This window comes from Pelophylax lessonae (genome assembly GCF_965119305.1).
Source record: "Pelophylax lessonae genome assembly, chromosome: 4".
Lineage (NCBI taxonomy): Eukaryota > Metazoa > Chordata > Amphibia > Anura > Ranidae > Pelophylax > Pelophylax lessonae.
Genome location: NC_138771.1, coordinates 513,468,239 through 513,487,343, shown reverse-complemented (window position 1 = coordinate 513,487,343; position 19,105 = coordinate 513,468,239). Strand labels below are relative to the sequence as shown.

At 42.9% G+C, this 19,105-nt stretch overlaps 1 protein-coding gene across 1 annotated transcript in view; it reads left to right on the top strand.

The window, feature by feature from the left end:
• FAM180A (family with sequence similarity 180 member A) overlaps window positions 1-17,804 on the top strand; it is a 58,095-nt gene extending 40,291 nt beyond the window's left edge. Inside the window, exon 3 of the mRNA XM_082255940.1 lies at window positions 17,194-17,804. Within this exon, the coding sequence (XP_082112066.1) occupies window positions 17,194-17,541 (348 nt within the window). The 3' untranslated portion in view covers window positions 17,542-17,804. The remainder of the gene's footprint in view (window positions 1-17,193) is intronic.
• Window positions 17,805-19,105: the final 1,301 nt, after the last annotated feature.

The window sequence follows — 19,105 nt, the reverse complement described above, 5'->3', positions numbered from 1 at the left end:
CACCAGAGACACAACTGATGAATCACCTCTGGAGGAGATGTCCAGTATATTGATCGGTAGTCTGGAGTCTTCCAGACCCCCTGAGCACAATCTGTGCCAAGCAATGTCACCCCATTCGGACCGGCTGGCATCTGTGGTGAGCGCCTTCCAGTACAGGGGAAGAAGGATTTACTCTGTCAAAGCGTCTGAGAGTGAAGCCACCGAAGCAGGGCCCCTCTCGTACCCTGGCTAAACAGGATCAGATTGTCTAGAGACTGGGGATTCTTGCTCCACATGGCAAGAATCTCTCTTGCAGAGGTCTCGTATGTACAGATTTTGGATCTCATCCCATGGGAGGAACACCCTAGCTGAGGCCGAGTCCAAAACAGAGACAGATAGTCCAACTAGGTGGACAGAACCAGAGACAATACCTGGAAATTAAATTTCCAACCAAACTCCTTCAGAGTCCACACAGTAATCTCCCGGTTGTCCGTCAGAGCAGTCAAAGACTCTGCTCACAGAAGAAGATCATCCAGGTACTCCAGTACTGCAATTTCCCGCTGGCACAACAATGCCAACAGTGGGGCCAACACTTGTGATAAACCCAAAGGGCTGAATTGAGACCTCTTGATAATGCTCCTTGCCCACAGAAAGTGGAGGAAGCGCGGACGACCGAGCTATATCAGAATATGACGGTAAGCATCCTAATATCGATAGAGGCCAGAAGATCCCCCTGAAGTAGGGATACCACTACCATACGAATGGACTCCATTCAAAACATCTGTACCCTTACAAAGCGGTTCAGAGCTTGAGGTCCAAGATTGGATGTACCTTGCTTTTCTTCCTGGGACCTGTAAACATGTTTGAATAAAACCCATGAAACAAACGTTCCGATTCCGAGACCAGAACAATCTCCCTTTGTAGTAGCAAGTTTTGCACCACCCCGAAGAGACCTCGCAGGGATAAATGCAGCTAGGAAGGGAAGAACTTCTCTGGAGGGGAAGACAGAAAACTTGATCTTGTAGCCAGACCGAATCAGCTCGAGGACCCACTTGTCTTGAATCAGGGAGGTCCACGGGTCCGGAATGAAACAAAGACATCCTGCCCCACCCCAAATACAGGTGAGGGCTCCTCTTCAGGCAGAAGAGGGCTTGTCTGCTGGTCTGGAAGGATCCACTCCCAGCATACCAGACCAGGTCCTCATGGGACTTCCGGAGGAGGTCCTACCAGGGAGGCTCTAAACAGGTGATTCCCCAAAAGGGAAGATCACATAAGACCTTCTGGAAAGCCTGGTCCACAGACCGGTATATTAGCCATATCATGCGCCGAAGGATCATTGCTTTCACGGAAAGCCAGAGACTAAGGGAGCCGCATCCAGAGAGGCATCACAGATGAACTGAAACCCCTGGACCAAATAGTCTGCCAGCTCCGCAAAGACAGGTGGAGGCTATTCCCCCTCCACATCCGGCCCAGAGGCTTTGCCCATTAGGGAAAGTCAGGGACACCAATAGTATGGTGAACACCGGCCAAAGGACCGAACCAGCCACAGTAAACATGTGGCGGACCAAAGTCCCGGATCTCCTGTCAAAAGGATCTTTTAAAAACCGGAGACTCCTCCGCCGGAATTATAGTGGATTTATTCAGCCTCGAGACCTGAGAGTCTACCACAGGTTGGACTGCCCACGTACTCAACAGAGATTCCTCAAGGGATACCGCCTATTGAAATGCTTAGGCACCACCATATTGCATTTGTAGGTGGGAAAAAGGGAATACCTTTGCCACTTTGAGGATCTGCGAGCCCCAAGGGAACTTGCACCTCTGAGGCAGCAGCGGCTGCATCCCCCATGTTTAAAGTTTCCCGCACCGATACAATTAGTGCATCCACCAGCGCCTTTTAGTGCGCATATGCAGTAAAAGAGGAATCATCCTCACTGTCAGGGCACTCGAAGTGCGTGGACGCAGACCCAGTAGAGTTGCTATATACTAAGCTCACTCTGAAAACATAACAAGCAGGGGAGGCTGCCGACCTCCATCCTGCAAGAAGACGTTGGCCAAAGGTCTACAAAAGGACCACCTATTAGACCCCCACAAAAAAGCAAGAGGGTCGCCCTCCATAGAGGACATAATAGGACATAGCCCCCTTAGAAGGGGGGGCACTCGCCATCACGCAGGCAGAGCACCCTCGCACACAAAATGATGGCTGCTACACTTTACTAAAGTTTTATTGGAAGGTGCCTGCGCTTAGGTAAAAATATCTACAAAATGGAATTAGCTGCTGCTGATGAAAAAAGGGGGGGACCTTTCACATAAGTTAAATTGGTAGGTATCAGTGCTGCTCAGTAATTAATTATATGCAAAAATACTGTGCTGGTAATATGTGCAAATGCTGTGTTTAAATATGTGCAAAAATTTTAATAAAGTGCTATTACCATAAACAAATAGTATATAATACCATATGAAATATACCATATATTAGCTATCAAATAAATATATTGTAAAGTGCTAAGTGATATTAGTTTTTAAACTCATTTGCATAAACACATAAATAAATCCAGATAAATAATATTCAAAATGTCCAAATCTTATCAAATAAATATGTTATAAAGTGCTAAGTGATATTCCTTTTTAAACTCATTTGCATAAATACATAAATGAATCCAAATAAATAATAATCAAAGTGTCCAGTGCTTGGTGACAATACAATAAATAAATAAATAAATAAACTCTCCTCTTCATACAAAAAGTGCTCAGTGCTTGTCTGCTGTCATAAAACCATATGGAGATATTCAAAGTGCTTAGTGCTTGAACGTCCGGGTGCTCCCCTCTCAGTCCCCTACTCACCGGACTGTCAATGGAATCAAGCCTTTATAATGTATCCTCAGCAGTCAGGACCCCATGTAAGCACCAAGTATAAAGCACCACAGATCACTATCTCCTCCTATTCATATCGCAGCAGTCTCCAATTAATATCATCCAGGAACAGATCCACCATATAAAAGTTTAAATAGAGAGAGACCTCATCGTGCAGTATTACAGACTTTATTAAAATCTATTAAAATTGCACTTACAGCGTTATATATGACAATGCGGTATGAACTCCTATCTCGGGACGCCAAACATTCCTGTGCGTTCCACCCGCTCAAACCGGAAGTGTCGTGGTACGTGAGAGTAATGGCTTGACGCGTTTCGCCCTGCCAATCAGAGAATTCTCAAAAGCGAATGGGCAAAGCCTCTGCGCCGGATGTGGAGCAGACAAGCACTGAGCACTTTTTGTATGAAGAGGAGAGTTTATTTATTTATTGTCACCAAGCACTGGACACTTTATTATTTATTTGGATTAATTTATGTATTACCAGCACGGTATTTTTGCATATAATTAATTACTGAGCAGCGCTGATACCTACCAATTTAACTTACACTTTACTAAAGACACTCCCAAGACACTCCCGTGAAAGCTGAAATAGCCGAAACCTGCACCCGGAGTGAGCTATGCCATACTGTGATCTTCAGGACCAGGCAACAGGGAACACATCTAACTTCAGGCAACCCAGGGCCACCTGTGGCTATTTGGCCAAACACCATTTGCCCACCAATGGCCAGGCCTAGACTCCTCTTTGTTTGCCCACTCCATACCCTGCTAATATCAGGGCTTAGCGGAGTATAGTGACCCCCCGCGGTCGCCGCATGCCAGACCCAAAACTTTGAACTCCGAGGGTAGGAATAAGGCACCCTCCAGGTGCTCCGGAGGAGGACAAAAAAAGAACACCGATGCTGAAAGGGAGCAAAGATTTATTGGAGAGGGGTCCTATAGGGAAGGAGTGGAGGCAGGGCTAAACCCAAAAGTATGCTGCCATGGAGTCTGTCAGGAAAATAGTTTTTTATAGAGGAGTGTTTTCACAGCAGAAAAAAACACTACTAAAACGCTCCTAAAAGCTTTTTCAACCTTTATTTTATTTTTATACATGTACTGAAAAAACACTGATAAAATACTAATGCTCCTAAATACTCCTAAAAGTTTCAAAAATCAAATAAAATGCTCCTACCTGCTGGCAAAAAAACCCTATTGTCAAAGTCCCTAACTCCCCCTCCCCCCTTCCCCTCCCCAGCACAGGATTCCCCCTGGCCGCTCACCCCATCGCCTGCCCAGCCTCCCACACGTAGCTTCTGTGCTGGGCGCCAGGGTGATGCCCCCCTTTGTGCAGACATTCCCCCTTCCCCAGCCAGGGCCCTGGAAGTTTGCCTTCCTGCCATGCCGTCATGTGGATTTGCCACATGCAGGCTACCTGCCTGTAGCTATTCGCTCCCCCACTCTCCTCTCCCCGCGGGCACAGTGCTGTCTCACTCTTCCCGTGCTCCTTTGCCTGGGGGGGGTTGCCTGGACACCCGCATGCGCACAGCTCCATGGATAAATAGCGGAGCGGGGCCCTGGGATGAGAGATTCCCTCCCGGTATCTGCCCTCCACTTCCTGTCAGTCTGTGGGTCCTGGGCTGCGGCCAGAGAGCACAGACCCTTCCATTGGTTCTCGCTGGTCACTCCAAGCCTGTTAACAGCCTGTAAACCCTGTGCTAGCCAGCCCTGAGTGGATTAACCTTGTGCCTGCCAGCCCTGAGTAGATTAACCTTGTGACTGCCAGCCCTGTGAGTGGATTAACCCTGTGCCTATCAGAACTCTGCCGCCCCCCTTGGGTGCCCAGATTTGTCTGTGGACTATGCCCCAGCCTGCCTGAACTTTGCCACGCCATTGTGTGCCCCGAGCTGTGTGTGGCCTAACCCCTTACTGGCCAGGACTTTGTCATCCCTACTGTGAGCCCGCCCTGTTGCGGATAACACCTTTCCAGCCAGAACTCTGTCATCCATGCTTTGGGCCTGACCCTGAGTACCTTTGTTTTGCCCCTTTCCTTGTGAGCCAACCTGCTACCATTCAATAAAGGCTTTGTCGGCACTCCTGCTCTCCGTGTGCGTTCTGTCCCACTTACACCTCCATTACACCTATTATCATATAATCAGCATTTTTCATCCAGCGTTTTTTTTTTTAGCATTTTTTGAGGTTAAAAAAAATGCTAGTGTGCATGGAGCCTTAAAGTATGATTGACCCACTTACAATCAAACTAAAATCATTACAGTTTTTATACATAACTGTTACTGTCAACAGCTGGCTTTTACCTTCAAATACAGTGAAACATAAACACATGCGTACTTTGCCTGCAATGAAATGCATCTCCAATAGGACCTGCTGTGTTCAGAGAAATCAATGCAATACAAAGCAGGCCACATCCAGCCTCAGAACTGTCATCTACATCATCAGTCACAAGAGGATGGAGTAACGCCGCTCTAAGTGAGGGTGGAGGCTAATGTATCCAATAAAAAACAAGTGACCGCACTTCCAAATACTAGGAGATTTTTATTCATGTAAAATCATCCAACAAAGAAAAATCAAACCGACTTCATTACACACTATCTCATCAGTTGCCAACCAGTGGGCCGTAGACCACTGATGGTCCACGAGAAAATGTTGCTGGTCCCCAAGGGTTCTGCTGAAAATCAACATTGTGGCGGATGTATACCACCCAATGTTGTTTCCAGTGTTTTTCTCAATGCGCACTGACAGTCAATACTGTCAGCGCACATTGATACCCAATGCCTCCTCTGTAGTTCTGGTTCCTATGAACTCAGAGGGACATGCTGGGAGTAGTGCAGAGAGCAGGAGGTGAAGAAGGAGGGGACTTCCAATGGTAGCACTGATCATAGACTGTGGGAGGGAGCACAGAGCTCGAGCACATAGATGGATAAGGAGGTGAGATCCAATGGAGTCTGTGTAAGGCAGCAGTGTGATGGAGAGTGTTTGGGGGGAGGGGGAGGGGGGGCAGAGAGCCAGAGCATTGTGTGTATAAGGCAGCAGTTTGATCCAGGTAAAGGGGGCAGCAAGCCAGAGCATTGTGTGTATAAGGCATGTAATTCATGTTAGTGGTCCATGGGATTCATTAATTTGTGAGTTTAGTGGTCCGTGAGGTCCAAAAGGTTGGCCACCACTAACACACGGTATTATTGAAGTGAATGGGAATGTACTGATGCTAGTTTCAAATGCATGTCAATCAATGCTAGTGAAAACAAACCCTTAAAGTGATTGTAAAGTTTCCTTTTTTTTTTTTAAATAACAAACATGTTATACTTACCTCCTCTGTGCAGTTGATTTTGCACAGGGCAGCCCGGATCCTCTTCTTCTTGGGTCCCTCTTTGCTGCTCCTGGCCCCTCCCTTCTATCGAGTGCCCCCACAGCAAGCAGCTTGCTCTGGGGGCAACTGAGCCGAGCTGCAGCTTTGTGTGCCTATTTAGACACAGAGCTGTCGTTCGGCTCTGTCCACTCTCTCCTGATTGGCTAACTGACTTTGATTGACAGCCGCGGGAGCCAATGGTGCCGCGGCTGTGTCCCAGCCAATTAGGAGGGAGATGGCCAAGGGACTTGTGGACATCGCTGAAGAGAGATGGGGCTCAGGTAAGTATTAGGGGGTGCTGGAGAGGCTGCTACACACAGAAGGCTTTTTATCTTAATGCAAATAATGTATTAAGGTAAAAAAAAACCTTCTGACTTTACAACTCCTTTAAGTTGACCAAAGATTAATCTTTTTGTTTAAATAAATAAGAGGATCAATGCGCTACCCAGAGGGGTTTGATAGGAGTAAATCAATTCCAAAATATCAAATAAATAAAGAAAAAAAAAAAAAGAAAAAAAAAAAAAAGAAAGAAAAAAAAAAAAAATGTAGAAAAAGCTGCCAATCTAAATCGGTGTCCCCACCGTGAATTGGTACGTGTATGGTGTGAAAAATCGGCGCTAATTCAAATCATAAATAAATGTGATACACTCTGTGACAATAACGATGTCCACCACTGTGGATAGTGCTCTATATGATAAAACCTGATGCAAAAATGTCGAAGTAAAATCAATCCTCAATGTAAAACTGTAAAAGCGAGCCTATACACAAAAGATCTTCAGTGGATGACTCTGAAAAGACTGTGCATAAATAAAGTCCTCAAAAAAAATATATATATATAATGCAATCACAAAATCAATGCAATAGATGAAAAAGGGTGATGATCAATGTAATCGTTAATGACCGATATGTGATGAAAAAATTCCTGAAAATATTTCATAAAACAATTCATAAAAAAAGTTGTGTATAAAAATATAAGTGTCTGAGAAAATCCCACAGTGTCCAATATACAATCAAAGATGAATGAAATAAATCTTCAAAGGATCAACCAATCGTAAAATATAACATCAATAATCTGGATATCGATCCAATCTCCAACAAACAGGTGTGTAGTGGCCGCTTACCTCCCATACACACTATCTGCACATGTGTGTAATCCAAACAAGCCGATTGCTTTCCTTTGAACTGGGCTTCCGACCTCTCTCCTCTCTTGCAGGCATGTAATCACTGATGTTCACAGTACATCGATCTCCCAATCCAGTAACGATCTTCAGCTGCACAATATGCTCACTCCAAGCCGTTCCGCCTCATAGGATATAAAATGAGACGCTCATGGTGCAGTAACTTCAAAACCAGTTTAATTACAATAAAAGATACACTTACAATCAAATAGCAACAAACTAGCAAAAGCAATACACTGTAGAACCTCCGGCTACGGCCGTAAACACGGAGGTGACGTCACCCGGCTCTTCCCGACGCGCGTTGCGTCACTACCCACGTGACTTTTTCAAGGGATCTTGAAAAAGTCACGTGGGTAGTGACGCAACGCGCGTCGGGAAGAGCCGGGTGACGTCACCTCCGTGTTTACGGCCGTAGCCGGAGGTTCTACAGTGTATTGCTTTTGCTAGTTTGTTGCTATTTGATTGTAAGTGTATCTTTTATTGTAATTAAACTGGTTTTGAAGTTACTGCACCATGAGCGTATCATTTTATATCCTATGAGGCGGAACGGCTTGGAGTGAGCATATTGTGCAGCTGAAGATCGTTACTGGATTGGGAGATCGATGTACTGTGAACATCAGTGATTACATGCCTGCAAGAGAGGAGAGAGGTCGGAAGCCCAGTTCAAAGGAAAGCAATCGGCTTGTTTGGATTACACACATGTGCAGATAGTGTGTATGGGAGGTAAGCGGCCACTACACACCTGTTTGTTGGAGATTGGATCGATATCCAGATTATTGATGTTATATTTTACGATTGGTTGATCCTTTGAAGATTTATTTCATTCATCTTTGATTGTATATTGGACACTGTGGGATTTTCTCAGACACTTATATTTTTATACACAACTTTTTTTATGAATTGTTTTATGAAATATTTTCAGGAATTTTTTCATCACATATCGGTCATCAACAATTACATTGATCATCACCCTTTTTCATCTATTGCATTGATTTTGTGATTGCATTATATATATATTTTTTTTTGAGGACTTTATTTATGCACAGTCTTTTCAGAGTCATCCACTGAAGATCTTTTGTGTATAGGCTCGCTTTTACAGTTTTACATTGAGGATTGATTTTACTTCGACATTTTTGCATCAGGTTTTATCATATAGAGCACTATCCACAGTGGTGGACATCGTTATTGTCACAGAGTGTATCACATTTATTTATGATTTGAATTAGCGCCGATTTTTCACACCATACACGTAATCTTTTTGTTTAACCAGCCAGCAGCATGACAGTGGGACTCCCCCTCTGTCAGAACACACTGACCAGCGGCTGCAGCTACTGATTGGAAAATGTTTTCCAACATTCCCCTTCAGCAGATGTCGATCTAAAGATCGAATTCTGTTCAGTGGAGATGGCCAAAGATAGATCGGTCCCTGCTAAACTGAACTGAGATGAATTTTGACCCATCTATGGACACTTTTAATCTTTAATATATTACAATCACAAATCAAACCTGTACCCTCTTTTAAATTGTGACATGTATAGGCTTCATCAGGAAGGAGAAGCACAAAAACAAAAAGGCAGGCCAACCAAAACTTATTTGTACTTTTTGGCAATGATCTTCTTTAAAAGTTAGGTCTGTCTTTCTGGCCATGTTTCATGTTACACCCATATTATGGATATAACATGAAACGAGGTCAAAGTCTGATACCCCCTTCTTCCAGGCATTTCCCACCTCCCTTTACTCAATCCAGGGGTTCTTCTCCCCACAGGGTCTGGTCATTTTTCTTAGTTGGATAGAGATCTGAGAATAAAGAAACTGTGAGTCCCATCTGCCACTGCAGCAGAAGGACGTGTAGTTCTCAATAGAGCATAAGTGTAGTTATGTTATCGCACTTGTAGTCCATTCATACTTCTTCCAACCTTCTAATCAAACGTCCAAACCTCTGTACAAATAAGTGATCAAAAAAGGTGCTGCGCCTTAAATATATATGTAGCACCCTACAGGTGGTGCTAGGTAAATGTATAGGGGGCCTTGTCTGCCTAACAGCAGGGCTGTGATTTATTAGTCAGGGTGTCATGGTTTCCAGGTGTGCCTGCTGAAGGGGGAGTCTCCTCACTGGCTCCTGTGAGAGGCTTCTCATAGGGCGGTGGAGGAAACCCAATCAGGGGACTCATCCAGGCTTGTAACTACCCCAGAAGGCAGATTGTGCTGCAAAGGATTCTGGGAGTGGGTATAAGTTTGGGGGTGGCACATGACACAATGTCTTTGGCGGGAGCAGAATCCCAGGATGGAGAGTGCGGCTTTCTCCCCTCCTGCCTGAGGGAAGAGGATGTCTCTGGGTGTCGCCTGAGAATCCGGAGAGTGCTGAGTTGAGCTGAGGTGATCCGGTGTGCTGAGAACCTGCGGATAGAGAGAGGGGTTCAGTCCCAGGAAAGCCTACACAGGTTGTGAGTACTGCAGATTGCCCCTGGGGGTCTGCCAGAGTCAGAGGGGACCACTCCGGAAGAGGTTCTGGGATCCAGTGCCAGCTAGCTGAAAGGGGGTACCTAGGTTGAGGACCCTGAAGGTACAGAGGGGGGTGCCTAGATAGTGAACCCCAAAGAGTTCAGGGCTAAAGGGGGCACCTACTATTGGGCCCTGAATTGTACAGTGTGTGCCAGTTGGAATATACAGTTTGACAGGATTCTACAACATACTACCTCAAGCCAAAGCAAGGCAGGAGGAAAGTATTCAGTGACTTGTTGCAGTATAACAGTGTCGTTGGTTTCACAATTTCACAGTCCTGGATCTTCTGGACTACAAGTCGAAGATTCAGCACTTCTCTTAAGTTACAGAATGTTCTCAGAGATAGTGGGCGTTGGCTGGCGCCGGATGGCGTCAAGGAAGCCCCAACAGGCATTTTTCAGGAACGAAGTCCCAAGTGTATATAGTTGAAGCCTAAAGGAGTATCCCACTCATTCCCTTCTTCCATCCCCTTGTATCTACAAAACAAAAAGTGGTTCATGTCTCAGTCTTCACACCCAGGGCCACAGCTCACATGGGTTGGAAAGGTAACCGGTAACAATGGCAGACCCACATCAGGCCACAGGCCTGGAAAACCTGCTACATATAAATAAACGTGAATAAATATAAATAAATAAAGTAATAATTTACTGTAAATATAAAAACAGCCTATCAAATATATAAATAACATTCATGAAATAGTGATAAAAGTCCCATCATATGGAATAGTGTCCAATATGGTGTACACCTCCACCAAGTATAAGGTGGCTGCTCACCTCAAGTTCTGACCCATGTGTTACCAGTGGGTCAGAACAAGCGATTCCCTGAACGGGATACACTCCTGTAGGGGATTAGCAAGATCTCCAATACCGACAGCTACTTGATCCCACTTTTGACCCAGATGTGACCCATACAAATAAGAGAAAGGGGCAGATCTAATGCTCTCTGTTTGTAAGTTTATTGAAGACAAAATGTAAAATGACACTCACATTAGTTAGCACATGAAACCATGCTAGCTGTATTCAACGATCTATTCCATGACGGTACACACTGAGAAATGGCATCCGACAGCAGGCTCCGTCCCCTATACGCGTTACGTCACCTGTTAAGAGCTTGCTGATCATCACCTACAATAGTGTTTCCCGTTCAGGGAATCGCTTGTTCTGACCCACTTGGTGGAGGTGTGCACGATAGAGGAGTGATCTTCAAAGCACTGGCACTTTTTCCTTTTGGATTGTATTAGCATTTGCACTATTTTATTTGCACTTTATTGGACACTATTCCATATGATGGGACTTTCATCACTATTTTATGAATGTTATTTATACATTTGATGGGATGTTTTTATATACAGTAAATTACCACTTTATTTATTTATATTTATTCACGCTTATTTATATTTTTAAGGCGCAGCACCATTTGTGATCACCTATTTGCACATTGTATGTAGTGGAAACATACCTGGTGATAGCAGCCTTTTTAATTTTAATACTAATATTGCTATTTTTTTTTTATATATATATTTTTCTTGCACTTTAGGTGTGCACACACTTATTATACATTTATTACTTGTTTATGTGATTGCGCTGATTTTTTCCTTATCACATTTTCAAACCTCTGTACAGACCTGCAGCTGAAGAAATAGTCTGCAGGAGGCTATGCATTGCACCCACAAGCCTTTGATTGTTGTAATACATTGCAGGCTGCAATGCAAAAATAAATATATAAATACATAAATGCACATTTTCTTTTTTTTTTTACACTGTGAGTGCATTTATTCATTCTTTGCAACAAAAAAAAAAAAAAAAAGAAGGCCAAGACAAAAGAGGTTAAAAGCCTGAGTTTTCAGGAACAGCAATTACTTTGTGGTAGACATTGATATACGTTCTACGTAGCCTAAGTGCTCCACCTGTTGATAAGTAAATGAACAACAGCTATTAGAACTATTTTTTTTTTTCTACTGCAGCCATGTGTACACTATAGTTCTCCAATTGTATAGGGAATATAGGGAGGTTTGCTTGCTGGTCCTTGTATTTTCAAGAAAGAGGAGGCAGAGGCCAAGTCAACCAAACACCATCTACTTTTTATTTTGTTTTTGTCTTTTTTATGTTTTTTTTTTTTATGTTATGGTTACAGTGAGGGAAAAAGTATTTGATCCCCTGCTGATTTTGTACGTTTGTCCACTGACAAAGAAATGATCAGTCTATAATCTTAATGGTAGGTTTATTTTAACAGTGAGAGACAGAATAAAACAAATCCAGGAAAACGCATTTAAAAATAAACTGATTTGCATTTTAATGAGTGAAATAATTATTTGACCCCTTTGCAATCACAGAGGTCAGATGTTTCTTGTAGTTTGCACACATCTCTGGAGGGATTTTGTCCTATTCCTCTTTGCAGATCCTCACCAGGTCATTAATGTTTCGAGGCTGACGTTTGGTAGCTCGAACCTGCAGCTCCCTCCAAATATTTTCTATGGGATTAAGGTCTAGAGACTAACTAGGCCACTTCAGGACCTTAACCACTAGCCGACCGCCGCAAGTACATTTACTGCGGCAGTCTGGCGCTCCTGGGCAAACCGACGTAGTACTACGTCGCTCGCCCAGGAGCCCGTAGGGGGCGAGCGTGCGCCACCGGAGACACGCTCCCGCCCCCGCTCGTTCCCTGACATCCCCGCCCGAGTGACCGGCGGCTCCGATGTCCGCCGGCCACTCGCGATCTCCCGCTGGAGTGGGAGAAAGGCAGACGGCTGATGTAAATACAGCCGTCTGTCATTCTCCCTGATGTAACTGCAGAGACTATACTATCCTGCTATGTAGGATCTTATGTCTCTGTGGTTACATCACAAGCCACGCCCCCCCACAGTTAAAAACACGCCCCTAGGGATACATTTAACCCACTGATCACCAATAAAGTTAACTCCTTCCCTGCCAGTGTAATTTTTACAGTAACAGTGCATATTTATAGCACTGATTACTGTAGTAATGTCACTGGTAATCCCAAAAGTGTCAAAAATGTCAGTCAGGGGTCCGATCTGTCTGCCGAAATGTCGCAGTCCCGCAAAAAAAATCGCAGATTGCCGCCATTACTCGTTAAAAAAAAAAAAAAACAATAAAAATGACATAAATCTTTCCCGTAGTTATTAAACGCAATAACTTTTGCGCAAACCAATCAAAATACGCTTATTGCGATTTTTTTTTTTAACCAAAAATATGTAGCAGAAAACAAATTGGCCTAAAATGTTAAAAAATTTTGATTTTTACATTTTTTTTGAGAATTTCATATAAAAAAATGTGAAAAATATTGTTATTTTTTCAAAATTGTCGCTCTTTTTCGCAAAAAAAATCAAAAAAAATCGCACAGGTGATCAAATACAACCAAAAGAAAGTTATGTTTGTGGGAAAAAAAGGATGTCAATTTCGTTTAGGTACAGCGTCGCATGACCGCGCAATTGTCCGTTAAAGTCACGCAGTGCCGAATCGCAAAATAGGCCCTGGTCTTTGAGCAGCCAAATCCTCTGGGGCTAAAGTGGATAATGTGCTTCTTCTTGAGCCACTCCTTTGTTGCCTTGGCCGTGTGTTTTGGGTCATTGTCATGCTGGGATAGCAACGACCCATTATTAATGCCCTGGCTAAGGAAAGAAGGTTCCCACCCAACATTTGACAGTACATGGCCCTGTCCATCGTCTCTTTGATGCGGTGAAGTCGTCCTTTCCCCTTGCCAAAAAAACACCCCCAAAGCATAACATTTCCACCTCCGTATTTGACAGTGGGGATGGTGTTCTTGGGGTCATAGGCAGCATTAATAATTCTCCAAACACGGCAACTTTCCTGAGCAGGGGAACCTTGCGGGCGCTGCAGGATTTCAGTCCTTCACAGCGTAGTGTGTTACCAATTGTTTTCTTGGTGACTATGGTCCCAGCTGCCTTGAGGTCATTGACAAGCTGCCTCGAGGTCATTGTCCGCCGGCCTATGGTCCCAGCTGCCTTGAGGTCATTGTCCGCCGGTCACTCGCGATCGTTCGCCGGGAATGGAGAAAGGCAGGCGGCTAATGTAAACAAGCCGTCTGTCATTCTCCCCTGTGTAAAAATGGAGATCAGACGGTTCTACTATGTATGACCGTTGATCTCTGTTTTTACACTAGTAGCCATGTCCAATCACAGTTAGAAACATGCCCCTAGGACACACTTAACCCCTCCCTCTCCAATACAGTTAACCCCTTCCCTGCCAGTGTCATTTTTACAGTAACAGTGCATATGTATAGCACTGATTACTGCAGTAATGTCACTGGTAACCCCAAAAGTGTCAAAAATGTCAGTCAAGGGTCCGATCTGTCCGCCGCAATGTCGCAGTCCCGCAAAAAAAATTGCAGATCGCCGCCATTACTCGTTAAAAAAAAAAAACAACAAAAATCTTTCCCTTTGTTAGTAAACGCGATAACTTTTGCGCAAACCAATCAAAATACGCTTTTTGCGTTTTTTTTACCAAACATATGTAGCATAAAACAAATTGGCCGAAGATTTTAAAAAATTTTGATTTTTACAATTTTTTGGGGGAATTTCATATAAAAAAATGTGAAATATTGTTATTTTTGCAAAATTGACGCAATTTTTTTGTTTATAGCACATGATCAAAAAATCACACAGGTGATCAAATGCCACCAAAAGAAAGCTCTGTTTGTGGGGAAAAAAAGGACGTCAAATTTGTTTAGGTACAGCGTCGCACGACCGCGCAATTGTCCGTTAAAGTCACGCAGTGCCGAATCGCAAAATACCCCCTGGTCAGGAAGGGGGTAAAATCTTCCGGGGCTTAAGTGGTTAAGTGAGAGAGAGAGCAGAGTTCAGGAGTAAGCAGCATGCAGAGAGCAGAGTTCAGGGGTGTGCTGTGTACAAAGTGCAGAGTTTAGGGGTACTCTGTATGCATAGTGCAGAGTTCAGGAGTGCGCTGTGTACAGAGTGCAGGGTTTAGGGGTGCACTACATACAGTGTGAAGGGTTCAGAAGTGTGTTACATACAGAGTGCAGAGTTCAGGGATGTGCTGTGTACAGAGTGCAGAATTCAGGAGTGTGCTGTGTACAGAGTGCAGGGTTGAGCAGTACGCTACATACAGAATGCAAGGTTTAGGGGTGTGCTATGCACAGTGCGCAGCACAAGCTGTCCAGATTTCACTTCCACCTCTCTTTCTTGGCTCTGCAATACTCTCCCCCATCCCCCACCTCTGCACACTTGTCCCTCCACAGCCCTTATCTCCCCCCCCCCCCCCCAAAGCTTCCTCGCATCTCACCTACCTGGCCTGGCTCTGCCCCGCCTTGCAGGAAGATCATTGGTCAGCATCTGGCCACCCCTCGAGTGCATGCAGGGATCTGTGAGAGCCATGAGCAAAGCTGTACTTGTGAACACTGAAGGCTTCTGTGTTTACAAGTGATGGTGGGGAGAGGAGGACAAAGGCCACATGACATGGCCTGGCGGGCCAGATTTGGCCCGTGGGCCTTGCGTTTGAGTCATGTGTGGTGGATAAGATCATCTCTGCTCTCTCCTCCTATTGTTATGACCCTTGTTAGCACATCAGCTCTGCATCACAACTGATTGGCTACTTGTGCTGCTTCTCCCTTTCACAGTCTTTTTTGCTGTACAGTGGAATGCAAATGATTGATAAAAAGTCAAATTCAGGTACAATTAAAAAAAATGAGGGGACTGATGTATTACAGAACTACAATCATTTTATATCTACCTAAAGTTTAGCTTTAAAGTTTTTTTGCTTAAAAAGTGTGTGTAAACCCTAAAAATTATCGTTTTTATTTTCCCCATTTTGCTATGTTAAATACACCAAAAAAGCATTTTGTTATATCTGTTTGATTTCTTTTAGGGAGGCGAAGGGTTTTCTTAATTCAGATGGAGTCCACTTTTTACAGGGTTCAAGACTAGTGATGGGAAGGCCTGGGCAAAAAATGGGAAAATTGGGAAAAAAATATATTTTTTCTGTTTTTTTTCAAATACTTTTTTTTTTTTTTTTACGAAAAATTGAAAAAAAAAAAATTGTGGAATATGTTATTTTACACTGATAAATAATATATCTATGACATGGTATTCAAACTATATAACATGAAGACCTTAATGAAAGATTTCTAAGACTTTGTCATACATTTTTGCATGTTCTCTCTGAAGACAAGAAAATCCCGAAATACAGTTCAAGTAACACTGTACTTCTAAATGCAGTTCTCAAACAAGATAAATATGCATTTCTGCCACTAAGGGGCACTGCAGGGGAAAGGTTACAGTTTAGTTTGCTTGTGGGCTCTATCTTGTATCCCCTACAGTTGGCTGATTGTTGGGATACAGTAGATGATGGCTCATGTTCTCTTAGGCCTTTATTGACAGCATCATTTTTCCCTATAGTCCGGTCAGGAAATTGTTTTTACCTTTCCTCCTCTTGGTAAAATGGTGAGACCAACATCTAGAGTTTGGAAACATTTCCACAGTGCAATTTCTGCTGAGAGCAAAGCTGAATTTTGCAAATATTGTGAGAAGAAATATTCTTTTCCAAATGCTACAAGGATGACAAAACACATCCTGGTATACCAGAGGTGCCCTAAAGATTAAAAAAAAAAAAATACTTTATGGAATAAAATAATGGGGGCCAGAATGAAAGTGATTTTTTCTCTCATTCCAGAAACGCTCTTTCTGCTGCTTCTGGATCATCACAAAGGGTTTCTCCCCAGCAGCATCTTCAAGTAAGGAAGTGTTGCAAACCACTGCCTCCCAAAATACACAACACCTTCATTTATAGAGTAAATGACACCTGCAAATCAGGAGAAAATTGATCAAGCTCTTCGTAGAGCAATATATGCTTCTGGATCAGAATTGTCAATAACTCAAAATGTATATTGGCAGGAAGCTTTTAAATTATTATGAGAAAAAGGGGGTTGGTGACCTGTTCTCATGTACAGATGAAATGTTAACATATACAGTCTTAACATATACAGTCCTTGTTTTTCCATTTGTAATAAAAAAAATATACAATTTTAAAAGCAAGTTTAGTTTATTTACAGAATAAGCTGTACTTTTATTTCAAGCATAATACTTTTATATACACTGCATTTCTCCTTCCCAATGTAACAAAATAAATTTCAATGTGTACAACTACTCCACACTAATTGTTTTTTTTTTTTTTAATTTTTCCAAAAAATATATATTTTTTTTTTTTCTGTAAAAAACATTTTTTTCCCACGGCTTCAAAACTTCAGGACATTTTACACCTCTATTCAAGACACCCATTTACAATTACAAAGCTGCAAACTTATATCTTTTTTCCTCTTTATTCATTCAGTTCCTGTCCACTGGAGTTCAGATTGATCCAGACAGCAGACTGACCCTCCGTGACCCAGAGCTGTCTTCTCTAAGAAAAGCCACCACCTTCGATGTTTTGTGCAATGATGTAATCCCCAAGGCCATCTCAGATATACGGAGGTTGGGAGACCAGTTGTCCAAAGTCCCTGGGCCATTGAAGAAGGAGGACTTTGAGAGGACAGCGTTGACCATGGCTTACACAGCCTTAAAAACTTCAAAGTTGGAGAACGAGAACCAGAGGAGAGTATGGATGGAATCCTTTACCAAGCTCTTTGTGGCACTGAGAAGAGACTTGATGGCCTTGTACAATAAAGATGGTCGACAATGACCAATGGCCTTGCCAAACTCTCTACAATCCCTGCATGTGATACCCTGCCAATATAACCATGAATATAATTTATTTACTTCTGAAACTCTAGACATTAAAGGGGTTGTCTATCTCAGGAGGCTTTAAACAATCCCTCCATTCTCTGACTTTCCGTTTTATCTATCTGCTGGATATCCTCTCTTTGTGTAATAAAAGAGTTTGGGTGTGTTAAAAATGCACTTACCTAAATAAAATAAAAAAATCCTTTAATTTAACTGGATAAATTCTATCTTTCAAAAGTGAATTGAAAAAAATGTGTAAACCCTAAGCAGATATATTTGGGGGGCAAGAACCAAGGAAACAAATATTTTGTTTCAGTTAGGAAATGGTGCAAAGTGCAACAAAGATAAACATAAGTAACCAATAGCAACCATACAGACATCAGTCCTTTGAAGTCACATTACAGTATGCAGTTTTCATTACTGTGTTAAAAAAGTCTATCAACACCCACTGTACATGGGGGGGGGGGTTAGTTTAGTAGCTACACAGACTATCTGAGACAATTGTTAGCAATAACAATAAAGCTGAACATTACAGAAGAAATGCCTTTATTGTTTAGGCCCCTGGTGTTCAACCTTGCAGTCTAGGGGCCATATGTGGCCCTTTGGTGGTTATCGCCCAGCCCTATGTTTACTCTTGCAGACAGTAGTCCATGTTACTGAGGTGCTTAGTCAAGCCAGTGAAATATTCTTCAGCCTGGCTTCTAGTAGTTAAATAATTTGGTTTATTTCTTTTACACTTTTTCTTTGCTGTCCGTTTTAAGTTTTTTATTTTCTCTGATCTTTTATGGATCTTGCTGAGAGGAATATAAAATATGGCACAAGTAATTTGTAAGAGGGCTATAGGGAACACAAATATGGAAGTATTGATTTGTAAAGGGTTTTTTATTAGCAATTTAGCAATTGAAGCAGTCTTATGTAAAGTGTCTTCAGTCTATGACTGTCGCCTGAAGCATGTCGACCATCTCCAACAACTCCTATTGCTTGTTCATAGTCTATGACCATCTCCTGTCGCATGTCTGCAGTCTCTGATAGCCTAGCTGTAGCATTACACTCACTGAATATTGTGTATGACTCTTTGGTTATATCAGGAGCTGCACTTGAGGCCCCCTATATCAAGTTACTACCACTGGTTTAGGCCTTACTGTTTTTTAAGAAGCAGATTTAAGACAACCACAGTGCCAAAATTACCATTGTTCAATCAAGACAATCATAAATAAATTAAAGTGTACTGTTATGTAGAACCAATCAAAGCATATGTTTAGCCAAAACTTTTTATTTTATAGTTTATGCTAAAGTAGAAAAGGGTTAAAATATTTTTGGTCTCTGTGCCCAGTTGGAGAAATTGCCCATTATGTTTAGGCATCTACAGGGGAGGACTGGGCCAGGGGGGCAATTGCCACCTGGGCCACTGATGCCCCATAAAAAGGTTGCACTGCTTCTGCTACAAACATGCCTTGAGTGGGAGCGAGGCCGAGTCGCTGCACAATGGGCCTCTGGTTTGTACTTGCCCCCTGGGCTGAGAG